Below are 19,068 nucleotides of genomic sequence, written 5' to 3'. Positions count from 1 at the left end.
CAGTGAAGGCAGGAAATCATGGTATGACGCCCCAGCCACCACTTTAAATAGAATACGTTATGGAACCTTGATAATATGTGCAGAAGAATATTGATTATGTCAAGAAATGAGCCGGCTTGCGGTGCAAGGTATTTCAAGAAAAATAGTGATTTAATGGATAGAGCGTATAATGTTAAAGAGCTACAACACTGAAGATTAACACAAGAACTTGTTCAATTACGATTGGATTTGAATCCAAACAACGATCAAACTGCAATGTCAGCTTTTGCTAATCCATTCACATCAAGTGTTAAACCCGGTCTTTCCAATACAAATGGGGCCAATCCTTTCACTACTAATGGTGCTAGTAACACTGGAATGGGAAGCAATGTATTCGGTAGACCTAGTTTTGGAGCAACAAGTTCAATGACAGGAGGTGCTACTGCTTCTGCATTTGGACAGCCACAATTTGGTGCCAATACAAATAATACTGGTAATGCTCCCATTAGTGCTTTCGGTAACACTAATAATGTAATCAAACCATCGGCATTTGGGGCACCTGCATTTGGCTCTAGTGCACCTGTCAATATTAATACGCCCGCAACTTCATCTGCGTTTGGAGCACCATCATTTGGATCAACAAGTTTTGGTAATACGGCGGCGATGGGTAATCCTTTTAGTAAAGCTCCTAGTTCAATGGGATCTGCCTTTGGTCAAACAGGATTTGGAGCGAATGGAACTGATACTACTTCTAGTTCTACAAACCATAGTAATAACTCTGCATTCGGCACTACCCAAAATGTGCCATTAACGGCCTCTTCTCCTTTTGGTTCACTGCAACAAAACTCATCTCAGAATGCATCAGCTACATCATCAGTATTTGGCAAACCCGCTTTCGGCACAGCTGGTAATACACAGTCACCATTTAGTGCCATTCAAAACTCTAGCACAACTACTGGAACAGGAGCATCCCCTTTCGGTTCGTTTGGCACTAACAACAGTAACAAATCGCCTTTTGGTGATCTTCAAAATGGAGCGGCTGTTGGTACGTCACCGTTCGGTCTCACCAATTCCAAAACCAACAACAACAACGAAAGTAGTCCATTTGGAGCTACGGATAATCAAGCCTCAATCAAACAATCTGCTTTTGGCCAAGGCACTAGTGGCAGCTTCGTTTCTGCACCATCAAACCCCGATATGAATACAAATACAAACTTCCAATCTGCTTTTGGTAATAAAGGATTTTCATTTGGAATTGCGCCACAGAAGGATACTAACAAGGTATCAACCACTAGTTCTACATTCGGCCAAATACCGAATACAAATATAGAGAATAATAGTGGCAGGTCGCCTTTTGGGTTTGGACAGCAACCGATGAGTATCAATACAGCATCTTGTAAGACTAGGTTTGTTCAAGGAATTCCTTCTGAAAAAGATGGCTTTCTGGAGTTGGCTGATCTTGCAGAGGAAACATTAAAAATATTTGAAGCAAATAAGTTTGAACTAGGTCTTGTCCCTGATGTCCCTCCGCCACCTGCACTAGTTGCATAGACAAGAAACGTCAAAAAATTGGTAAATGATATATTTAATTACATATATGTATATACATAAATACAAAATGCATTGGTAACATCTCCATCCTTGTGCAACAAAGAAAATGAAGAATCTCTATAATAGTGAAGTTACATGTTGACAATCACCCAGTACAATTAAGTCTACAAATTTTAAAGAATCCAACACATTCTTAGGCGGCATACAGGTGTTTAAATATAAAACAATGCCCTTGTTTGCGTGGACTTTTGCCGCAAACTGTTTGCAAATATTCTTCACACCGGGAATTTTCAAGCTTGTTCCAACAATAATCAAACAATCAAGTCTTTTCTTCAAATCGTTATTAGCAATTTCACCAATAAAATCACCTTCAGGATGAATCTCATTATACAAAATTACTCTTGGGCGTAACTTACCCACACCAGTTGACCTTAAGCCTGCAACCTTTCTAACTGTTTCATATTCTTCACATTGTGGACATGACGGTATGATTTCAGTGCGAGAATCATATGTGTCATCGCATTTGAATATTTCGGGGTCAAAAGGTTCAACATTTAGACATTTATTACATTCCATGTGTTTTATGCTTCCGTGCAATTGTACAGTACTGGGTATAGGCTTCGCCAAAGGGACATTCGTTGATAAATAAGGTAGTTGTGTATCAAGACCATCAATGTTCTGTGTGTACAGTCTTAAAAGTCGGCCATCCTTAGCAAACCCGTTAATCATCTCGTGGAATTTTGTGGGTTGACAGTTTTTAGATAGCTTGAATAATGAAACCATTAGTTGATTAAATCTTACACTCATTGATTCATCACCATATACACGATTGTAGTCAAATAAATCTTTGCCAGAACCGCCATTCGCTGTTGAGAAAATCCCTCCACTAGATCTAAAGTCCGGTATTCCAGCAGCAACTGATACACCTGCCCCACTAACTACAACCATTCTTTTACTGTAGTTCAGTGCGTAGCTAATGAAGCCAGCATCGCGTTCCATATCACGGTGTTGCGACTTCGTTAAGTGCGCAAAATCTGTGTAAGCATCCAGATCAAACACCGAGTTCAATACGGGCCTATATGTCAGCCTAGGCTTCCTGCTACCAATGCTTCTTTTTAATTGGGGTAGTAATTTTCTAGGTTTCAAATCCTCATTACAACGGTTTCCGATTTGAGGTTTCTTTTCCACCGTACTTGGTGGAGTGATCGGTAATACAACTCTCTGCTTCATCCTATGGCTCTCCATAATGCTACCGGAGAGTTTTCAGGGCAATTGTAATTTAAAAATCTATAATCCTTAATCTCTTCCTCGTCCATGCTTGCTAAATATGCTAAAATGTCACTATTATTGTAGTTTTCCCCTTTTGGGTAACGTAATTAATTGTATTCACGTGACCTGCGGGTAATGATATTCTGTCTTTAAAATTTTTCAATTTTTGTCAGAACGAAAATAACAAAACAAAGACATATTTATGGTGGTGAACGAAGAGATGGATTTTTTAGGACGCTTGTAGGAGACATTTAACGTCAGAGTTCGAGTGATCTATAAGGCTAAGTACTACGATATTTGAGTAGAAATGGTTGCTATCAGTGAAGTAAAAGAGAATTCTGGAGTTAATAACATTAATTCCGGTGCAGTTACAAGAACTGCGGCTCATACACATATTAAAGGCCTAGGTCTAGATGAAAGTGGTGTTGCAAAAAGAGTCGAAGGAGGGTTTGTTGGACAAATAGAAGCTCGTGAAGCATGCGGGGTGATTGTAGATTTGATCAAGGCCAAAAAGATGTCAGGTAGAGCTATCCTATTAGCTGGTGGCCCATCTACAGGAAAAACAGCATTGGCTCTTGCTATTTCACAAGAGTTAGGTCCAAAAGTTCCATTTTGCCCTGTTGTTGGTAGTGAACTATATTCTGTAGAGGTTAAGAAAACTGAAACTTTGATGGAAAATTTCAGAAGAGCAATTGGTTTAAGAATTAAAGAAACTAAAGAAGTTTATGAAGGTGAAGTGACGGAATTAACGCCTGAAGATGCAGAAAATCCTTTGGGCGGATATGGAAAAACTATCTCACATGTTATCGTCGGACTTAAATCTGCCAAAGGTACCAAGACACTAAGATTAGACCCAACGATATATGAAAGTATTCAAAGAGAGAAAGTCAGCATTGGTGATGTAATCTATATAGAGGCCAATACTGGTGCAGTTAAGAGAGTTGGTAGATCGGATGCATACGCCACTGAGTTTGATTTGGAGACTGAAGAATACGTTCCCTTGCCAAAAGGTGAAGTGCATAAGAAAAAGGAAATTGTACAAGACGTTACATTGCATGATTTAGATGTTGCAAATGCAAAACCACAAGGTGGTCAAGACGTCATATCGATGATGGGCCAATTACTCAAGCCTAAGAAAACCGAAATTACCGAGAAATTGAGACAAGAAGTGAACAAAGTTGTTGCTAAATATATTGATCAAGGGGTTGCTGAACTAATTCCAGGTGTTTTGTTCATCGACGAAGTGAACATGCTAGACATTGAAATTTTCACATACCTAAACAAAGCGCTTGAATCTAATATTGCTCCCGTCGTTGTACTGGCTTCTAATAGGGGCATGACAACAGTTCGTGGCACTGAAGATGTGATATCACCACATGGTGTACCACCTGATTTGATTGATAGGTTGTTGATTGTTCGTACTTTACCATATGACAAGGATGAAATCCGTACAATCATAGAGAGAAGAGCTGCCGTGGAAAAATTACAAATAGAAAGTGCGGCCTTAGACATTTTAGCTACGATGGGTACAGAAACTTCGTTGCGTTACGCTTTACAATTACTGGCACCATGTGGTATTTTGGCTCAAACAAGCAATCGTAAAGAGGTTGCTGTTAATGATGTCGATGAAGCTAAACTGCTGTTCTTAGATGCTAAGAGATCAACAAAGATTTTAGAGACTTCGGAGAATTATTTGTAACGGCCTAAAAAGCCTTATAGCGCATTCAACAAATAAAAATAAATACAATATAAATGACTAAGCAATAAACGTATTTTTAAGTGGAAAAATTTTTTTTATGAACAGAAATTTCTTTCTCCCCCTCTACTGTACACGTCTTAATATCCTTCTCTTATATACGTACATATTAGTATATCTTCATTGGGCGTGGATGTCAGTTATGCATCACTGTTGTCATTGCTTGCACCAAGTTGAGAAATCTCATTCAAAAATTCAGCTGGTGTAGTAATGGCTGTGCTACCATACATGACTTTTTTGGGATTATGCAATTGAGAATGTGCCCATTCTTGAAGGTTCTGATATTCGAGGTAGTTACCACCACCAACTACAAACACCAATGACTTATTATAAGATTGTCTTTTTGGCTTTCTAGTATGCGAACCCCTCGTAATTTTGGGGTCAATGTATAGGTAACCATCAGTAGTTTCCAAGTTTTTTTGGGAGCTGTTTAAAGGGTCCATTATCGCATCGACGACATTTGTTATTGGGATGGTTTTTTTTTCAGGAAGTAATTTCTTAATACTAGATATCAAACTTCCTACACCCCCTTGTAATTTACCTTCAGTTAACCCATATATACCGGATAATGTTAAGTTGCTTGGCTTAAAAGTGGAATCAGTACCATCTTCCAGTGATTTATTTTGTAAGGACATATTGGATAATTGCATGAACTCTCTCAATTTATAAACATACTTTAGAGCATTGATGTCGTAATCATTATCTTTGAAATAATCTTCCACAGTTTGGACAAAATCTCTTGGTAATCCAGTAGTTGCTGTTAAATAAAGAACAATGAATGATCTCAACTTATCTTCAAGATTATTAGTCTTACCATCTTTTAAGATATCCAAAAATCTAGATCTTGTTTTAGTGTTACCGGGATCTTGTTCTACCTCAAAGAATGTATCCAAACTTTTACTTTCTAATTGTGACAATAATGCAGCAAAAATATTCATATGAGTATCAATGATATTTTTCTTCGCTGTCAATTCTGGAAGTTTTTTCACAACCTCCTGAATCTGAACTGTATCATTATTTGAGTTTGGATCTAGGTCTGTTATGTTGGTCACACCAGTTTTTCTAGTGATTTCTGCGGCTTCTTCTTTGTATCTATTCAAAGCTGTTTCAACATTTTCTGCAGCTTCTGGAAATGGTAAGTGAGAGTTCTCCATCCAAAAGAAATCATTTGGCTCTATATCATATTTTTTGGTTGCTATTGGCTTTGTCGTAGTAGTGTCATCTCCATTTTCTTTACTTTCTAAGGGAATAGTTATTGTATTCCTCGATAGTTTGAAGATATCAAAAACCATGCACTGATAAATCCACGAATGTGAGAACATTGAGGCAAAATCGATGTTTCTATCCAGAATAATCAAAACACCTCTCTCCAAAGAGTCATTTCCCTGTAAAGTGGAGGCCGATGAAGCATTGGTATTGATGACGAAGTCACGCAATTTGCTTCCTAGCTTTTCAGCAATAATCTCAGCAGGTCCACCTTTCGCAGCTCTTATGATAGGGATAGAATTAGTAGTTAACACGGTGTTAAATAGGCCGTCGGCAATGTTGGCGCATAGGCTTGTGATTTGCTCTTCTGTAGTTTTTGGGTCATTTAACGTCAAGTACGCATTTGATATTTCCAGGGAAAACAATTCTGGCTCAGTTACAATAAAGTCTAAGTATTGGTCGTACACTTGTTTGATTTTGTCAGATTTACCCGTGACAGAGACTTGTTGAGCAAAATCTTCCAAGAGGTTTCTGGGCAAAGATGAGGTAAAATTGATATAGAATTCTGAGTATTTGTCGCACTTTAAATCATTGATTATGATGTCAATGTTTTCCTTTATGGGAGAGACGAAATATACGGCGGGAACATCTGGCAAGGGAGATCTCTCCTGCTTAATTAAGGAATGAACGGTGATACCAGCTTTCAGCAGGTCATTGACCCTGAGAACGGAAGATATAGTAGCGGTGCTTTTAATGTCTAGTACCAACACCTTCCAGACGATCTCCTGCTGGTTGAAGATATCGTCAGTGATGGTGGTGATGTTGTCGTTGTTGTTCGAGTCCTTATTTAGAAAAAGCATTTTTAGAATGGCAGAGATTTGCATATCTCTCAGGCTGATGTCCTTACGGGACGAAATTTCCTCCACTGCCATGGCGTTACAATTTTCGATACAGGGATTCTCAGTACGTAGCAATAAATATTGAAAAAACACAATTTCCAATTTTCAAAGGCTTTTTTTTTAGGTTGTGTGTCTTTTTTATTTTTTCTGATTGTTTTTGCATTAGAATGTTTTCAACGCGAAAGAAAAACGGTGTTCTCTGACGGATTGGTATGATATTTATATATTTGAATACATACAAATATGATGATGATAGTGATCGGCAAAAATATGTTACATAAATTCTGTTTTTTTGTTCAGTGCTATTACCAGTAGTATGATTGTTATTATCTATTATTGTGGAGCTTCTTTCAAAGTGGATCTACCAGCCCTCAACAATTCATCACATAGTAATAGGTTGCTTGCAATACCGGTGGCACCGGTAATAGCGTTTCTTAACACGCGATAGGAGTCCCAAATACCCTCGATAGTAGGGTCGCACGAGTCACCTATGTTTAAGTCCACACCGACATATCTTGTTTCATCAGAGTCTTGAGCGTCATCCAACTCGTCCTCCACCATTGCGAGGACGTCCAACGGGTCAAAACCCGAGTTTTTCACCAGAGTCTTCGGAATTACGAGCAAAGCTTCTGCAAACGCTTCAATACCCGTCTTTGTTTTGCCCTTGGCGCCCAGTTTGTTCAAATTGGCGGACTTTAGATACCTCGACAGAGCGATGTAAAATGCACCGGCTCCAGGAATAATATTCTTATCCTTGAGGACGTTTGCTACTGCTCTTAGGCCATCTCTCACAGCATCCTTTGTTTGAGCAAGAGCATAATGAGTAGAGCCCTTGATTAGAATGGTGCAAGACTTAGGGTCGGTATTTTCTGTGACGTATGTGAATTTTTCCTCGCCTATGGTCTTTTGGTAGACCAGGCCGGAGAACCCAAGAATTTGAGGTGACAAGTCCTCGACTGAGTTCTGCGCTTCACCGCCGGTGACTAGTTGCAATCTCTCCATGTTACGTCTCTTGGCCCTCCTCAAAGCTAGGATGTTGTGCTTCGCAAGAACGTCCAAAGACATGGGGTCAATACCCTTTTGATTTATGATAACGAAGCCCTGGTGCGGATCCATGCCGCAAACTTCGTTTTTCAAATCAATGATCTTCTTCAACTTGGCATCCACAAATTTTCTTTCACTAGCCGCCAATTTGTCTCTTTGGTCCGCAGAACTGTAGAAGAAACCGGAGTTAACCTCTGTCTTCTCGTATTCCAAAGACACATTCAGAATCAGAACGTGCGCGTTCTCCACACGGGTGGGCATGTCAGGATGTCTGCCACCGTGATCTAATACCAGACCTTTAACAAAAGTCGTATCCTTGGGAGAAAGGTGCTGCATTTGCATGATCTCGACCATGTGCAAATCCAAATTGTCTGCTTGCGCATCATACACACTCAAAACAGCGTCCGTGACAATCGGCGTCAAGACCTCCGTCAACTCCGCGTCCACCTTGGTTAACAACGAGGACCGAGCCACTTGCAAGAGAAATTCTCTATCATTGGGCAAGTCCGTCTTGCTAATCTTGAATTCATCTAAAAACTTCATAGACTCCTTCCGCGCAATCTCGAAACCATCCGTGATAATCCGAGGATGTACGCCTTCTTGAATGAAACGATGCGCCTGTCTAAGCAGTTCACCCACGAGACACACAACTGTCGTAGTACCATCGCCCGTGATTTCGTCCTGGGCGGCAGCTGCCCTGGCAATCAGCACGGCCGTGGGAGACTGGATCTGCATCTCAGTCAACAACACTTTACCGTCTTTAGTCAGCTTAATATTCCCGGCACCATCTACAAGCATCTTTAGAGTACCTTTAGGGCCCAAGTTAGTCTCCAGTACGGACTGCAGGCCCTCAGCTGATGTAACGTTTACCTTCAAAGCGGCATCTCTTCTCAAGGACTCTGCCTTCGGATTCAGCAATTGCAATGACATGCTAGTACTGTACTTGTATTAAAATCTTCTTCTCGCTGTCTTCACTGCCTTTTGCTTTTCCACGCCACTGCATACATACACTTCTTTTCACTTGTACTTTACTCTCTTCCGTTCTTTTCTTACCAAATACGAGGTACACTACTACAACAACACTGCGAAAAATTTGCCACCAAAGACTTGCCGCCGTGCATAATGATCTATATTGAATATTCATCTTTCGAAGAACCCACACCCCACCATCCAACACCAAATTACTTCTCAGGGCCCCTAAAACAAAAAAAATCCACCGGGTTCTCTAACGATAATCATAACAACATTAGTTTAGCAGAGGGAAGATAAAGAACACGAAATGAAGAGGCGATGGCGTTAACCAATTTACAAACTTACAAACGACTGAGACATACGGGTTAAGTCCCGTCACCACAGTCACGTTAAAGTGTTTATCTTAGGTTAAGTAATACCTGGTGCGGTGTGCGGGCTGCGGGGCGTGGGTGTGTGTGCCGTTGCCATGCTTACCGTTCTCGTTGCGCTCGTTGCTCGTTGCTCGTGGCTTCTCTTGTCTTGCTTCGTTTTGTCTCGTTTTGCCTCGTCTCGTCTCGTAACTTTTACTATCAAGATTATGAATGGTGTTGTTGAATAAGAAGTGTGGTGGTTGTTGTTGAACCCACCCCTGTCCATTCTAATTTCTTTTTACGGGCGTCGTGTCTATTATTCTCTACTGGACTTCTTCTCTATTGTTCTTTATTTTTGGTTTGTAGCTGATTACATTTCAAACCCAATCTTGGCAGGTGTGATCTTTCATCACTCAGCTTTTTCCCCTACTGTTTTTTTTTCTTTTCGATTTTTCTTCTTTCCTTTTTCTATTTAAGAACGAATTTGGAGAAGTAAAGTACACATACACGCTCCCCCTGGCTGCTCGGAACTCGCAATCTCTCAGTGCTACTAATTATATTGTAAAATTTGGGAAACTTATAGTAGGATGGACACTGTCGATACAGACACAGCAGCGGCGAGTGTCAATGAACTTCGATTTGGCCAGTGCACCCCACCAAAAGTTAGTGTGAAGTCACAGGACTCGTTGTTTCTGATCACTTACTCCAATATTCAGCAGCCGTTGGTGCAGGCGTCTTTAGCGGACCGTTACCCTTCATTGAAGAAGCTCAACATCTTACTTTACATTGACATCCCTACGATTGACTATTACAATGATGAGATGACTCATAACAAGCTTTCTAGGCTGAATAGGCGGTTAAAGCTGCATCGGTTGAAGAACTCGATTGCGCAGAGCTTCTCCAATACGTCTAGTGCAGAGGAAAATGATAAGTTTTGGGAGGACCTGAAAAAATTGATTGAAAGGCGCAATACACCTGAGAATAAGTTTGATCTGAATGTCCTGGTCTCCTCTTCTGGTTCGTTACGTTACGTGGAGACGATAAGATTTTTAGTTGAGAAGCTGTTCTACTCTTTCAAGAGTCTGTATGTGCAAAGGAAGTTGAATTTGACTTTTCAGATCAACGTTTCACCCACTTCTCTTAAGTGGTTTTCTACCTTCCTAAATGTAGAATTGCTTAATTTGAAGATTATCAATTGGAAGAATATTGGATCTTTTACTAAGACGATTCAGAATTCCAAGTCACTGCCGTTCAAAGAGTACTATACCAAGCTGAACGAAAAATTTACCAGCTCTACCGACAACCTTGTAAGCATGCAAGACCAGACGGTCCTGGACTCCATAGTTATTGTCACAAACAGCACAGGGGTGAAGGCCCTTCTGACTCTGTTGTCGGACCACCCCCTCACTAGTCTTATTTCGCAGGAATCAATAAAGGCCTTACACGAATATTCAGACGCTATCAACGAAGATAAAAACGACGACCAGATCAATACAAGTTTAAAAAGAAACTCCTCGTCGTTGTTGAACTTCCAGAATTCGGTTTTAACTTCTAACAAGGATAAATCCGTTAGAATCAGATCACTCTCCCTTAATAGAAAATCCAATAGAGCACATATGTTCAAGACAAACGAATCCATCACAACCATTCCATCAACAACAGTAAACAATCTGATCGGCCAAGAATTTAATCTACGCAAGCAGCCTTCGGCCACCGCATTACATTTACAATCGCATTTGCATCCGCATTCTCGTTCACACTCTTACTCCAGCTCCAATATGTCAAGATCTCCATCTCCTTTCCCCTACGGAAAAACACCATCAAGCGACGAACTAGTCTATGACGAATTGAATAATCAAATCAACGAGGTACAAGACCGTGCTAAAAATGAAGAGATCGCCCTGTATAACAACAATAATTATGACTATTTTGCAGAGGAACGAGGAGAACAGGGACAAGGCAGAACTTCATACGTAGATGATTATGGCTACAACGAGGGCGAAGATCATAATGAAGGTGACTACGACCATGAAGATGATGATGTAGAAGAAGATGAAGAAGAAGATGAAGAAGAAGAAGATGATGATGAAAGTGATGATGAAGGCCTGAGCTTTTATGCCCCAAGTATTCTCTCTCGCTCTGGTTCAAGCACAGACATCTTATCCACAGGAATGGATACTACAACAAAAAAATTAAGGGAGAAGAGGGGTAGGTTCAGATCCTTGAGTTTAATGGACCCTGCTTTGCAAAAGCCGTTCAACCAGAAATTTACAAACAATCAACAATTTGACCCTGCTAGAGCAAAGCCTCCTAAAAGATCAAACTCTTCAAACCATTTTACAAATGTCTACGTACACGATGGTGATTTTGACGAAACTGACACTATTAATAACAAGAAGAACTTATCATCCGCAACCCTCATAAAAAGAAAAACTTTGATGAACAGAAACTTGACTCCCTCTATTAGTAATGGTTTGATACCTCCGGAATTTATATCCCGAATATCCACACCTTCCACAAGCGCAAGCAGTTCAAACTCTTCATTGAACGACATGTCCACAGTATCAAATGTATTTTCAAAACTATTAAATGATACAAGTAAGAAGCAGAAATTCTTGAATTCACCCGTTCCACAGCATACGCAACAACCATCTCCATTACTAATGAGAAATGATTCAAACAATAACTTGTTATTTGAAAAAAACTTGATTAACAAATCATTTGAAGAATTAAGAAGGCAACCCTCAGCCAACCTTTTCAGCACTTTGATGAATGGTAACATGGAAAAAAATGGCCTAGCACTAAACTTCAAATCTAGAACGCCGACAGATACGTTGATGACCAATAGCATCAAAAATAGTAACAACGAGAGTCATAGGCTACTAAATCTTGAGGAAGAAGACCAAATCATGTCTGGAGCAGCCACTAAAGAATTCGATGACGATGACGACTCGACTAATAGCACAATCGTACCGAGTCATCCAGACAATGACAACTATAACGATAACGACAACAATACAGGTATAAATTCCAACAGTTTCAATCTAAATCTTTATGATGACAATGGTAATATAGGCTTTACAGATGCAACATCCTCACACTCGAATTCTACAGTTACCAAACCCGTCTATAAAAAAGCCGTCACTTTGGATTTATATGGCGAAGACGATATGGATAATATGGGAGGATGGGTACTAGGAGGCAATGCTCGATAAACCCCCTAAAGTCAGAATTACATACATATTTGATTATATATAGATTAACTACAACATATATTCTAAATTAAACAGCACTTTAAGCGATATTGCGTATTTTTTCTTCCTTGATTCATGTGTTATCACATATATTCTTCAATATCAGGGCTCTACCCGTAAGGGGCCCGTTTATTTGTTCTGAAAAAGTAAATGAGATTTCCGAAGAATTTATAAAACCACAGATCTTGTCTCATTTAACAAAAAATAATGACCAAGTGAAATTGGCGATCTAAGTAACGCATTCTTTTCTCTAATCGACAATTTCAAGTAAATATTTCTATTAGTCATATATCTCTCGAGCTTATATATTGATAATGAAATCATTTAAAAAATCTTATGAATTCGATTATCCATGGGAAAAAGTAACCACGGCAAATTGGATGAAATATCCAAACAAGGTTTCTACACACGTCATCGCAGTCGACGTTCTTCGCCGTGAACTCAAAGAAGATGGTAATGTACTACTCACAGAAAGACTGATAACCATTCGTCAAGCCACCCCTCGTTGGATGTCCATTTTAGTGGGGAATACCAACCTAGCATACGTGCGAGAAGTCTCTATCATTGACAGAAGAGACAGGTCCCTCACTATGAGAAGTTGTAATATGACTTTCCCGCACATTTTGAAGTGCTACGAAACTGTAAGTTACGTTCCTCATCCAAAAAATCCACTGAACATAACTCTTTTCAAGCAAGATGCAAAATTCATATCCAATGTTCCCACCAAAATTTTTAGTGAGAAAGTAGAAAACTGGGGCGTTAAACGATTTAGTGACAACGCAATGAAGGGTAAAGTCGGGTTTGACAGCATTTTGGCGATGTTCAACGATATCTGGAAAAAAGGTAACGAATAATAAATTCATCATTTCTCGAGTCTTTCTTTTCAAAGAATAACAATTCTGTAGCACCTTTGCATATCAGCACACTCAGAAACCCATGAGCACTTGAATATATTAACTGTCTTAAATAGCTTTTATAGTGTGCCTTTTTTTGATAAGTGTCTATGACGTTTCCATACAAACGGAAGATTTCTGTCATTTTTCTTTTTTTCTGTTTTCTTCCACTTTTAGATTTTTTTTTTCACATTAGCGATGAGATGAAAAATTTCCAGAGAAGATGTTGAAGGTATAGTCAATAAAAAATCCCAGAGGTGATAGTACCCTGTAGAACAGCCAAATACTAGGAATTGAAATTGTGATCCTTTCATTGTTGTCTCTTTCAAATCGTATTAGTGTTTTGATAGGAAACGTATAAATAATGAACACTAATCAGTCCAATTTGAACACAGATCTATCCGATGATACCAATATAGAACATACGTTGCACCGGCTGCTCACTCAAGCAAATAATCATTTTGATGACACAGTGAAAATTGATGGGCATGGTTTGGATTTGGGAAAGGATCTTGAGCAAGTTGTGATGGATAACCTGGACTGTACTGATATTTTTGATTCCGACATTAGTTCTCAAAAGCATCTAACATTGGAGTCTTTATTTTATGATGAACACAACACCGATTCAAGCACCCTTCTAGAGATGCAGAAAAGTGCTAATGATAGTCTAATTAGTATTGATTTTGATAGACATGACCATAAAAATGACCCTGCTAATAAGGCATCACCACATGAAATTACAAACCAAACTAGCGTACATAGAACCGACAAGGAAGTAAAAAACTATAAGATAGATAAACCCACCATCAAAAAAAAGAAATCTCTGTTGAAGACTACAAATGAACCTATGTTATCACCTGCATCACTATCACCTTCATCTTCTTTAGCTTCATCCGATAACAGTGAATCCCACTTAAAAATAGAGTCCATGATTACTGATATAGCATCTAAAATAGATTCTGCAAGACAAGATATAGTGTGTGCGAAGAAGCCTGCCAAATTTACAAATGAGTTTACAATAAATCAAATATCGGAAATGAAAGCAAGGATAATTAATACTCATAAACTGCTCTTGAATTTCAATTTCATTAAAGAAGGTTACGCCAGGTCTTGTATTCAATTGAAAAAGACCATGGATTCCTTGAAGGATAGCGAAATTCATAGAGCTCATTTATTGGTTGAAAATGATGATTTGAAGCAACAAATCTCAGAACTTACTCGAAAACTAAATGAAAAACAATCCAAGTGAATCTGATGTGAGAAAATAGAAGAGACTGCCGGTAAGTTTATCTGCATTTATTGATTTGTTGTGGTTACTGTAAAGACGGTCCAATTCTATATACCGTATACATTACTTTTCCAGCCATCGTTATTCGTACTTTATAGTCGCATTTTTGAGTTTCATGTATAAACAATACCAGACGCATATTTTGTATTAAACTTTTATAAATCGTACAAAACATTTACTATATTTTTTAAAGGTCCATTTGAACTACTAATTTAGTTAACATGTGAAGTAAGTTCATCGCCCATGCAAATAATCTAAAGGGAGGATTATGTTATTAATTAGCTAGAAGAAAGTAGGATATTTAATTAGATGTCCAAGTCACTGCCAGTCTCACTTCCACTATCATTAATGGAATTGAAGGGTCTCGTATGTCCAGATGGCCATTTTCTTCTTTGGAATGTACTTTGGATAACACCTGAACTGGCCAAAGATTGTTCTAATCTTCTGATATCAAATCCGTTAGGATCGTTCCCCAATTTACTGAACCCAACATAGCGAACTTTTTCTAAACCATTCTTATACCCAACTACAAACGGCAGCACTTTGATGTTCAGTTTATTGACGAGAAAGGGACATGTCTGAACATTTACTTTAATGAATCTTGTGGTTAGATGCCTTATCGCCAAGTTTTTTAGTTTTTCATTCATGTACTGGCATTTGCCAAATGTTTCTAATTCAAAATGAATAACAACTCTATTAGTCTTAGTACATATATCAATGGCATCGGCCTCATTATCAATACATTGTAAGTTACCGTACCCATCATCCTCGACATTCTTCTTGACCTGTTTTAAATGATCAGATAGTTCTTGTAACCTTTCTGATCTATATGCGCTCAAAAATTCGTGGTCCTCGTCTAATTCTTTATCCAGTTCATTCATTAGCTCATCTAATTTTTCTTCGTCACTACTCTCATCATGATCGTCCACGGTCGCATGTGTACCATTTTCAGCATTTGAAAGTACGCTTGCATAGTATTGATCTAGTTTATCTTGCATGTTAATTTATGGTTCAATTTATACGGTTGTGTGAAAATATTACAGCCTTTTAGTGATTCTTTCCTGCCGTATTCTACTTCCTGTTTTTTATAATCTGAAAATTCTCCATGTTAATCATATCGTGGTTGTATCATAAAAAAGCCAAAAGTAAAAGTTGACAGAAGAGCTTCAACAAGCGTTGCTTACAGTATTGTAAAACCAGTAAAGCTACGCCTAATAAAGTTCAATTTTTAAGTTTATTGCTTGTATATAAAGTATGTGCGCATATTTTAAATCGACTAAAGTTCTTATCTGAAAAATCATGATTCCAGATGAGAAGAAGACTCAGCATTGCTTAGATAACAGTATAAAAATAAACAAAAATAGTTATCACGGCTAGCAATATTACAGCCGCATTAGCAATAAATTGTTTGATCGAACGCGTATCATTTACAGCGTATTTTGAATGTACCAGTGATTTTTTGGATTTGGATTTGGATACGCTTGTAGGCAGTGGCAAATCCGAAGAGCCACTGTCAGGACGTGTAAGTAGTCTATCCATTCTGGTTGCTACGTAAAAATTAAAAGATTTTGGAAAGAAATGCATGTATAGGACAAAAGCAGTAGAAAATAATAACCCCCATAGGTACATTATTATAGCCTTGTAGGGATCTGGCATGTAACATAACTCTGTTTGGTAAGTTTTTGATTCATGATCTTCTCCGGCATTTACAGTTCTCAAATCTGAAGGATTATATAAGGAGAGTAGTTGGATAGCGGGCCTACTGATCCCCATGTTCATTGCACATGATTTTACTGTGACTTCTTCTGCAATTTTATTTTCTCCTTGGGATTGATATGAGTGTGTTATATGACAATAATCATGATCGTCTCCGGAAAATAGAATTTCTGGTTGAATTTTCGTTAGAACTTGTTGAGATATACCTTCGTTTATAATTGTTTGATATTGAACACCTTTATGGATAGGAAAAGGGTCCTTAGATTCACGTAATTTTCCACATGTTTGTTGTGTAGGATTTCTCCACAAAGGAACGTGAGTTAAAAGGATTCTAGGATATGGATGTGAACTTCTTGCAAAATTATTCAAAAACTCCATTGGAATCCTTGAGACATTTGGATTCGCTTTATCTGACAGCGAAATTGTATCTAAAAGAACAAAAGTATGGTTTCCTGCTTCTAGGAAAGAAGAAGTTTCCCCAAAGTAGGCAGAAAATCTCTCTAAGCTCGATTCAACGACTGTATCTCCAAATCCAATATCATGGTTACCTGGTAAAGACATAACTGTTCTTCTCATTGGCTTCTTAGGGAATATTTGATTGAATCTCGTGTACTCTTTGATCCATTGTTCGTCGCCCCAATTTCTACCTCCATCAAATAAGTCACCTAAAAAGAAACTGCTATCAGGATCTAGATAATATTGAACATATTTCCAATTTCTTTTATGGTAGTGATCAACAAGAACCCTTGTGAAGTAATTAACTATTTGAGGTCTTTTTGGATATGAATATTCATCCATTATTTGTGGGTCGGCAAATAAACCCACCCTATGACTTTCAGCGCCCTTAGGCCATTTTTCCCAAGCTGACCATTGACATTTTTTCATTGCTCTCTTCACAACCGCTGATTCATGGTAGTAAATTAACCCCAACCATAAGATCCATATAATAGAAATGTACCTCCAATATATTCTGAATCTTTTCTTGCCCTTGCTTTTAGATTTCTTTTTCGAAGCTGATTTGAAATGCACCTTTTCGTCGCTCTTTTTGCTGTGTTTGGACAGGAAGCTCTTTGACCTATTGCGATACACCATACTTAATGAACACACTGTTGATTATATCTAAATAATAGCAGAAGTGACGTTGTTTTTCCTTGTCTTTCTGAGTAATGCTTTTGTTTTTATAAATGTTCGTTCTGCACTCTGAAAAATTGATAAACTTTCCCGCGGGAGGAACTCAGTGACCTCAGAAAAATAAGCTGCAAGGTGCTACACAAGGTCATGTTACTGAAAGGGAAAACAAAAACCTTCTCACCGTTTTTGGAGTATTTGAGAGTTTGCCAATGAGTAGGGTGCAATCAATGGAAAAATCGAATAATAATTCTAAAAGATCACTGAGATCCGAGACTAAAAACGAGCATAGCGAAATTGAAAAATTCGATTTTGATACAGAAGAGTACGAGATCAATCCTAAGAGAAAGTTGAGATTAGTCAACAGAATAAATCCAAACGCTGAGCAATTGAAGAAAGTTAAGTGTTGCGTCCACAGTTCAGCCAAGGTCATAGCTGATCATATTGAGGAAGCATGTTGTCAGCCACATGTATTGCAATCATCATCTATGACTACTGTCGATAAAGAGATCGAAGAGAAGAGGAAAACTATTACAAAAATGATACTTAATATTGAACAATACGAATTAAGTGGGCGTACCAGAAAACCAAAGGAGGACCTGCTTCCTGATAGCGCCTATCAACCTTACCATAAGAAAATGTTGAAGCAAGAAAACAGAATGATTCAATCAGATATTATAAATGGTGAAAATGAAGCAGATAGGCTTTCATTGATTTCTGATAGACTGGATATGTTGAATTGGGCAACAACGCTGCAGAAAGTGACTAAAATAAATGACTTTACCGACGAGAATGAAATGGAAACTAAACGCTATCAAACCAAACAGCTGATTGATTCAATGTTACATAAATTTGAATCTATGAAAAAAAAAGGACATAATTTAGCAAGAAGGCCAGCCTCAAGTGATTCTTTACTAAAAATGGTCAGTAGTAAAGATTGGCCTAAACTATATTCTCGGATCGACCGAACTTTTATCCCAGATTATGCAAGCTCCTCTGACGAAGAGGAAGAAAAAATAACCGTAGAAGAAATAAGGGAAAGACGACTAAAGAAAAGAGAGCAGCAATGTGGAGGCTCGATTGTAGTATTGCTAAGCGATCATAAATCGCAAAAAGGAATGACTCGATTTGCAATTGTAGCTGAGCCGCTGCGAAAGCCATATTTGATTAAAACCTCGACTGAAGAGAGAAATCTATGGAAAAAAAAAATGCCTTCAAACCCAAAAAAATTCGATAAGGAACCTCGAATATTAACCCAAGTTGCTATGAAAAGAAGAAAAGAAGTTATTCCATTGACAATGGAAGTAGAGCCTGAAGTTATTCGGGGTATACGGCACAAGGTACAAGAATCTGTAAGTCCTAATGCGAAAGTAAAGGAAATATTTATGACGAAGGATGTCAAAATGAAAAATATGAATGATTCTAGTGGCAACTCTGCATCTCTAGGGTCAGCTATTTCAAAAACAGGATTGTTAGACTCTATCTCAGCTTGTAGTGCGTCTGAGACTTCACCAGGCACTTCCAAAAATATAGTGGGTATGGACACTAACATTGGCCCAAGCTTATCAATTGTTCCTTCGCTTGGTAAAGAGAAGTTCATTGACGCACATAATGGTATTACAAGCGATTCGGATATTAACATTTTACCTGTTCGCAAAAGGAAAAAAGTATAATGTGAAATGATTAGGTTCGGGGGATGTAAATTGGATTTAATGAACTGTAGCATTACGTAGATCGTTTCTCAATACTTCCGTGAAGAAATC

General features: G+C 38.4%; 11 protein-coding genes across 11 annotated transcripts; 6 read left to right on the top strand and 5 right to left on the bottom strand.

Annotated features, from left to right (window-relative positions):
• Positions 1-255: 255 nt before the first annotated feature.
• NUP42 (FG-nucleoporin NUP42) lies at positions 256-1,530 on the top strand (the record flags this gene model as incomplete). The annotated part of the gene is made up of 1 exon (XM_056221388.1): positions 256-1,530. The coding sequence occupies one exon, from the start codon at positions 256-258 to the stop codon at positions 1,528-1,530; it is 1,275 nt and encodes a 424-aa protein (XP_056081183.1).
• A 117-nt stretch (positions 1,531-1,647) lies between these two features.
• HST4 (NAD-dependent histone deacetylase HST4) lies at positions 1,648-2,760 on the bottom strand (the record flags this gene model as incomplete). Its single annotated transcript, XM_056221386.1, has 1 exon — positions 1,648-2,760. The coding sequence occupies one exon, from the start codon at positions 2,758-2,760 to the stop codon at positions 1,648-1,650; it is 1,113 nt and encodes a 370-aa protein (XP_056081182.1).
• A 346-nt stretch (positions 2,761-3,106) lies between these two features.
• Positions 3,107-4,498, top strand: RVB1 (RuvB family ATP-dependent DNA helicase pontin; the record flags this gene model as incomplete). The annotated part of the gene is made up of 1 exon (XM_056221385.1): positions 3,107-4,498. One exon carries the CDS (start codon positions 3,107-3,109, stop codon positions 4,496-4,498), a length of 1,392 nt encoding a protein of 463 aa, XP_056081181.1.
• A 197-nt stretch (positions 4,499-4,695) lies between these two features.
• On the bottom strand, positions 4,696-6,693 carry SLY1 (syntaxin-binding protein; the record flags this gene model as incomplete). The annotated part of the gene is made up of 1 exon (XM_056221384.1): positions 4,696-6,693. One exon carries the CDS (start codon positions 6,691-6,693, stop codon positions 4,696-4,698), a length of 1,998 nt encoding a protein of 665 aa, XP_056081180.1.
• A 300-nt stretch (positions 6,694-6,993) lies between these two features.
• Positions 6,994-8,634, bottom strand: CCT6 (chaperonin-containing T-complex subunit CCT6; the record flags this gene model as incomplete). The annotated part of the gene is made up of 1 exon (XM_056221383.1): positions 6,994-8,634. The coding sequence occupies one exon, from the start codon at positions 8,632-8,634 to the stop codon at positions 6,994-6,996; it is 1,641 nt and encodes a 546-aa protein (XP_056081179.1).
• A 979-nt stretch (positions 8,635-9,613) lies between these two features.
• On the top strand, positions 9,614-12,241 carry SND1 (Snd1p; the record flags this gene model as incomplete). The annotated part of the gene is made up of 1 exon (XM_056221382.1): positions 9,614-12,241. The coding sequence occupies one exon, from the start codon at positions 9,614-9,616 to the stop codon at positions 12,239-12,241; it is 2,628 nt and encodes an 875-aa protein (XP_056081178.1).
• A 353-nt stretch (positions 12,242-12,594) lies between these two features.
• Positions 12,595-13,134, top strand: UPS3 (Ups3p; the record flags this gene model as incomplete). Its single annotated transcript, XM_056221381.1, has 1 exon — positions 12,595-13,134. The coding sequence occupies one exon, from the start codon at positions 12,595-12,597 to the stop codon at positions 13,132-13,134; it is 540 nt and encodes a 179-aa protein (XP_056081177.1).
• Positions 13,135-13,537: 403 nt separating this feature from the next.
• Positions 13,538-14,422, top strand: ATC1 (Atc1p; the record flags this gene model as incomplete). The annotated part of the gene is made up of 1 exon (XM_056221380.1): positions 13,538-14,422. One exon carries the CDS (start codon positions 13,538-13,540, stop codon positions 14,420-14,422), a length of 885 nt encoding a protein of 294 aa, XP_056081176.1.
• Positions 14,423-14,766: 344 nt separating this feature from the next.
• On the bottom strand, positions 14,767-15,459 carry PLP1 (Plp1p; the record flags this gene model as incomplete). Its single annotated transcript, XM_056221379.1, has 1 exon — positions 14,767-15,459. The coding sequence occupies one exon, from the start codon at positions 15,457-15,459 to the stop codon at positions 14,767-14,769; it is 693 nt and encodes a 230-aa protein (XP_056081175.1).
• Positions 15,460-15,793: 334 nt separating this feature from the next.
• On the bottom strand, positions 15,794-17,269 carry CDC1 (putative lipid phosphatase CDC1; the record flags this gene model as incomplete). The annotated part of the gene is made up of 1 exon (XM_056221378.1): positions 15,794-17,269. The coding sequence occupies one exon, from the start codon at positions 17,267-17,269 to the stop codon at positions 15,794-15,796; it is 1,476 nt and encodes a 491-aa protein (XP_056081174.1).
• A 248-nt stretch (positions 17,270-17,517) lies between these two features.
• Positions 17,518-18,978, top strand: SAS4 (Sas4p; the record flags this gene model as incomplete). Its single annotated transcript, XM_056221377.1, has 1 exon — positions 17,518-18,978. One exon carries the CDS (start codon positions 17,518-17,520, stop codon positions 18,976-18,978), a length of 1,461 nt encoding a protein of 486 aa, XP_056081173.1.
• Between the last annotated feature and the right edge of the window lie 90 nt (positions 18,979-19,068).

Source organism: Saccharomyces mikatae (assembly GCF_947241705.1).
Source record: "Saccharomyces mikatae IFO 1815 strain IFO1815 genome assembly, chromosome: 4".
Lineage (NCBI taxonomy): Eukaryota > Fungi > Ascomycota > Saccharomycetes > Saccharomycetales > Saccharomycetaceae > Saccharomyces > Saccharomyces mikatae.
This window is presented reverse-complemented; position numbering and strand designations above follow the sequence as displayed.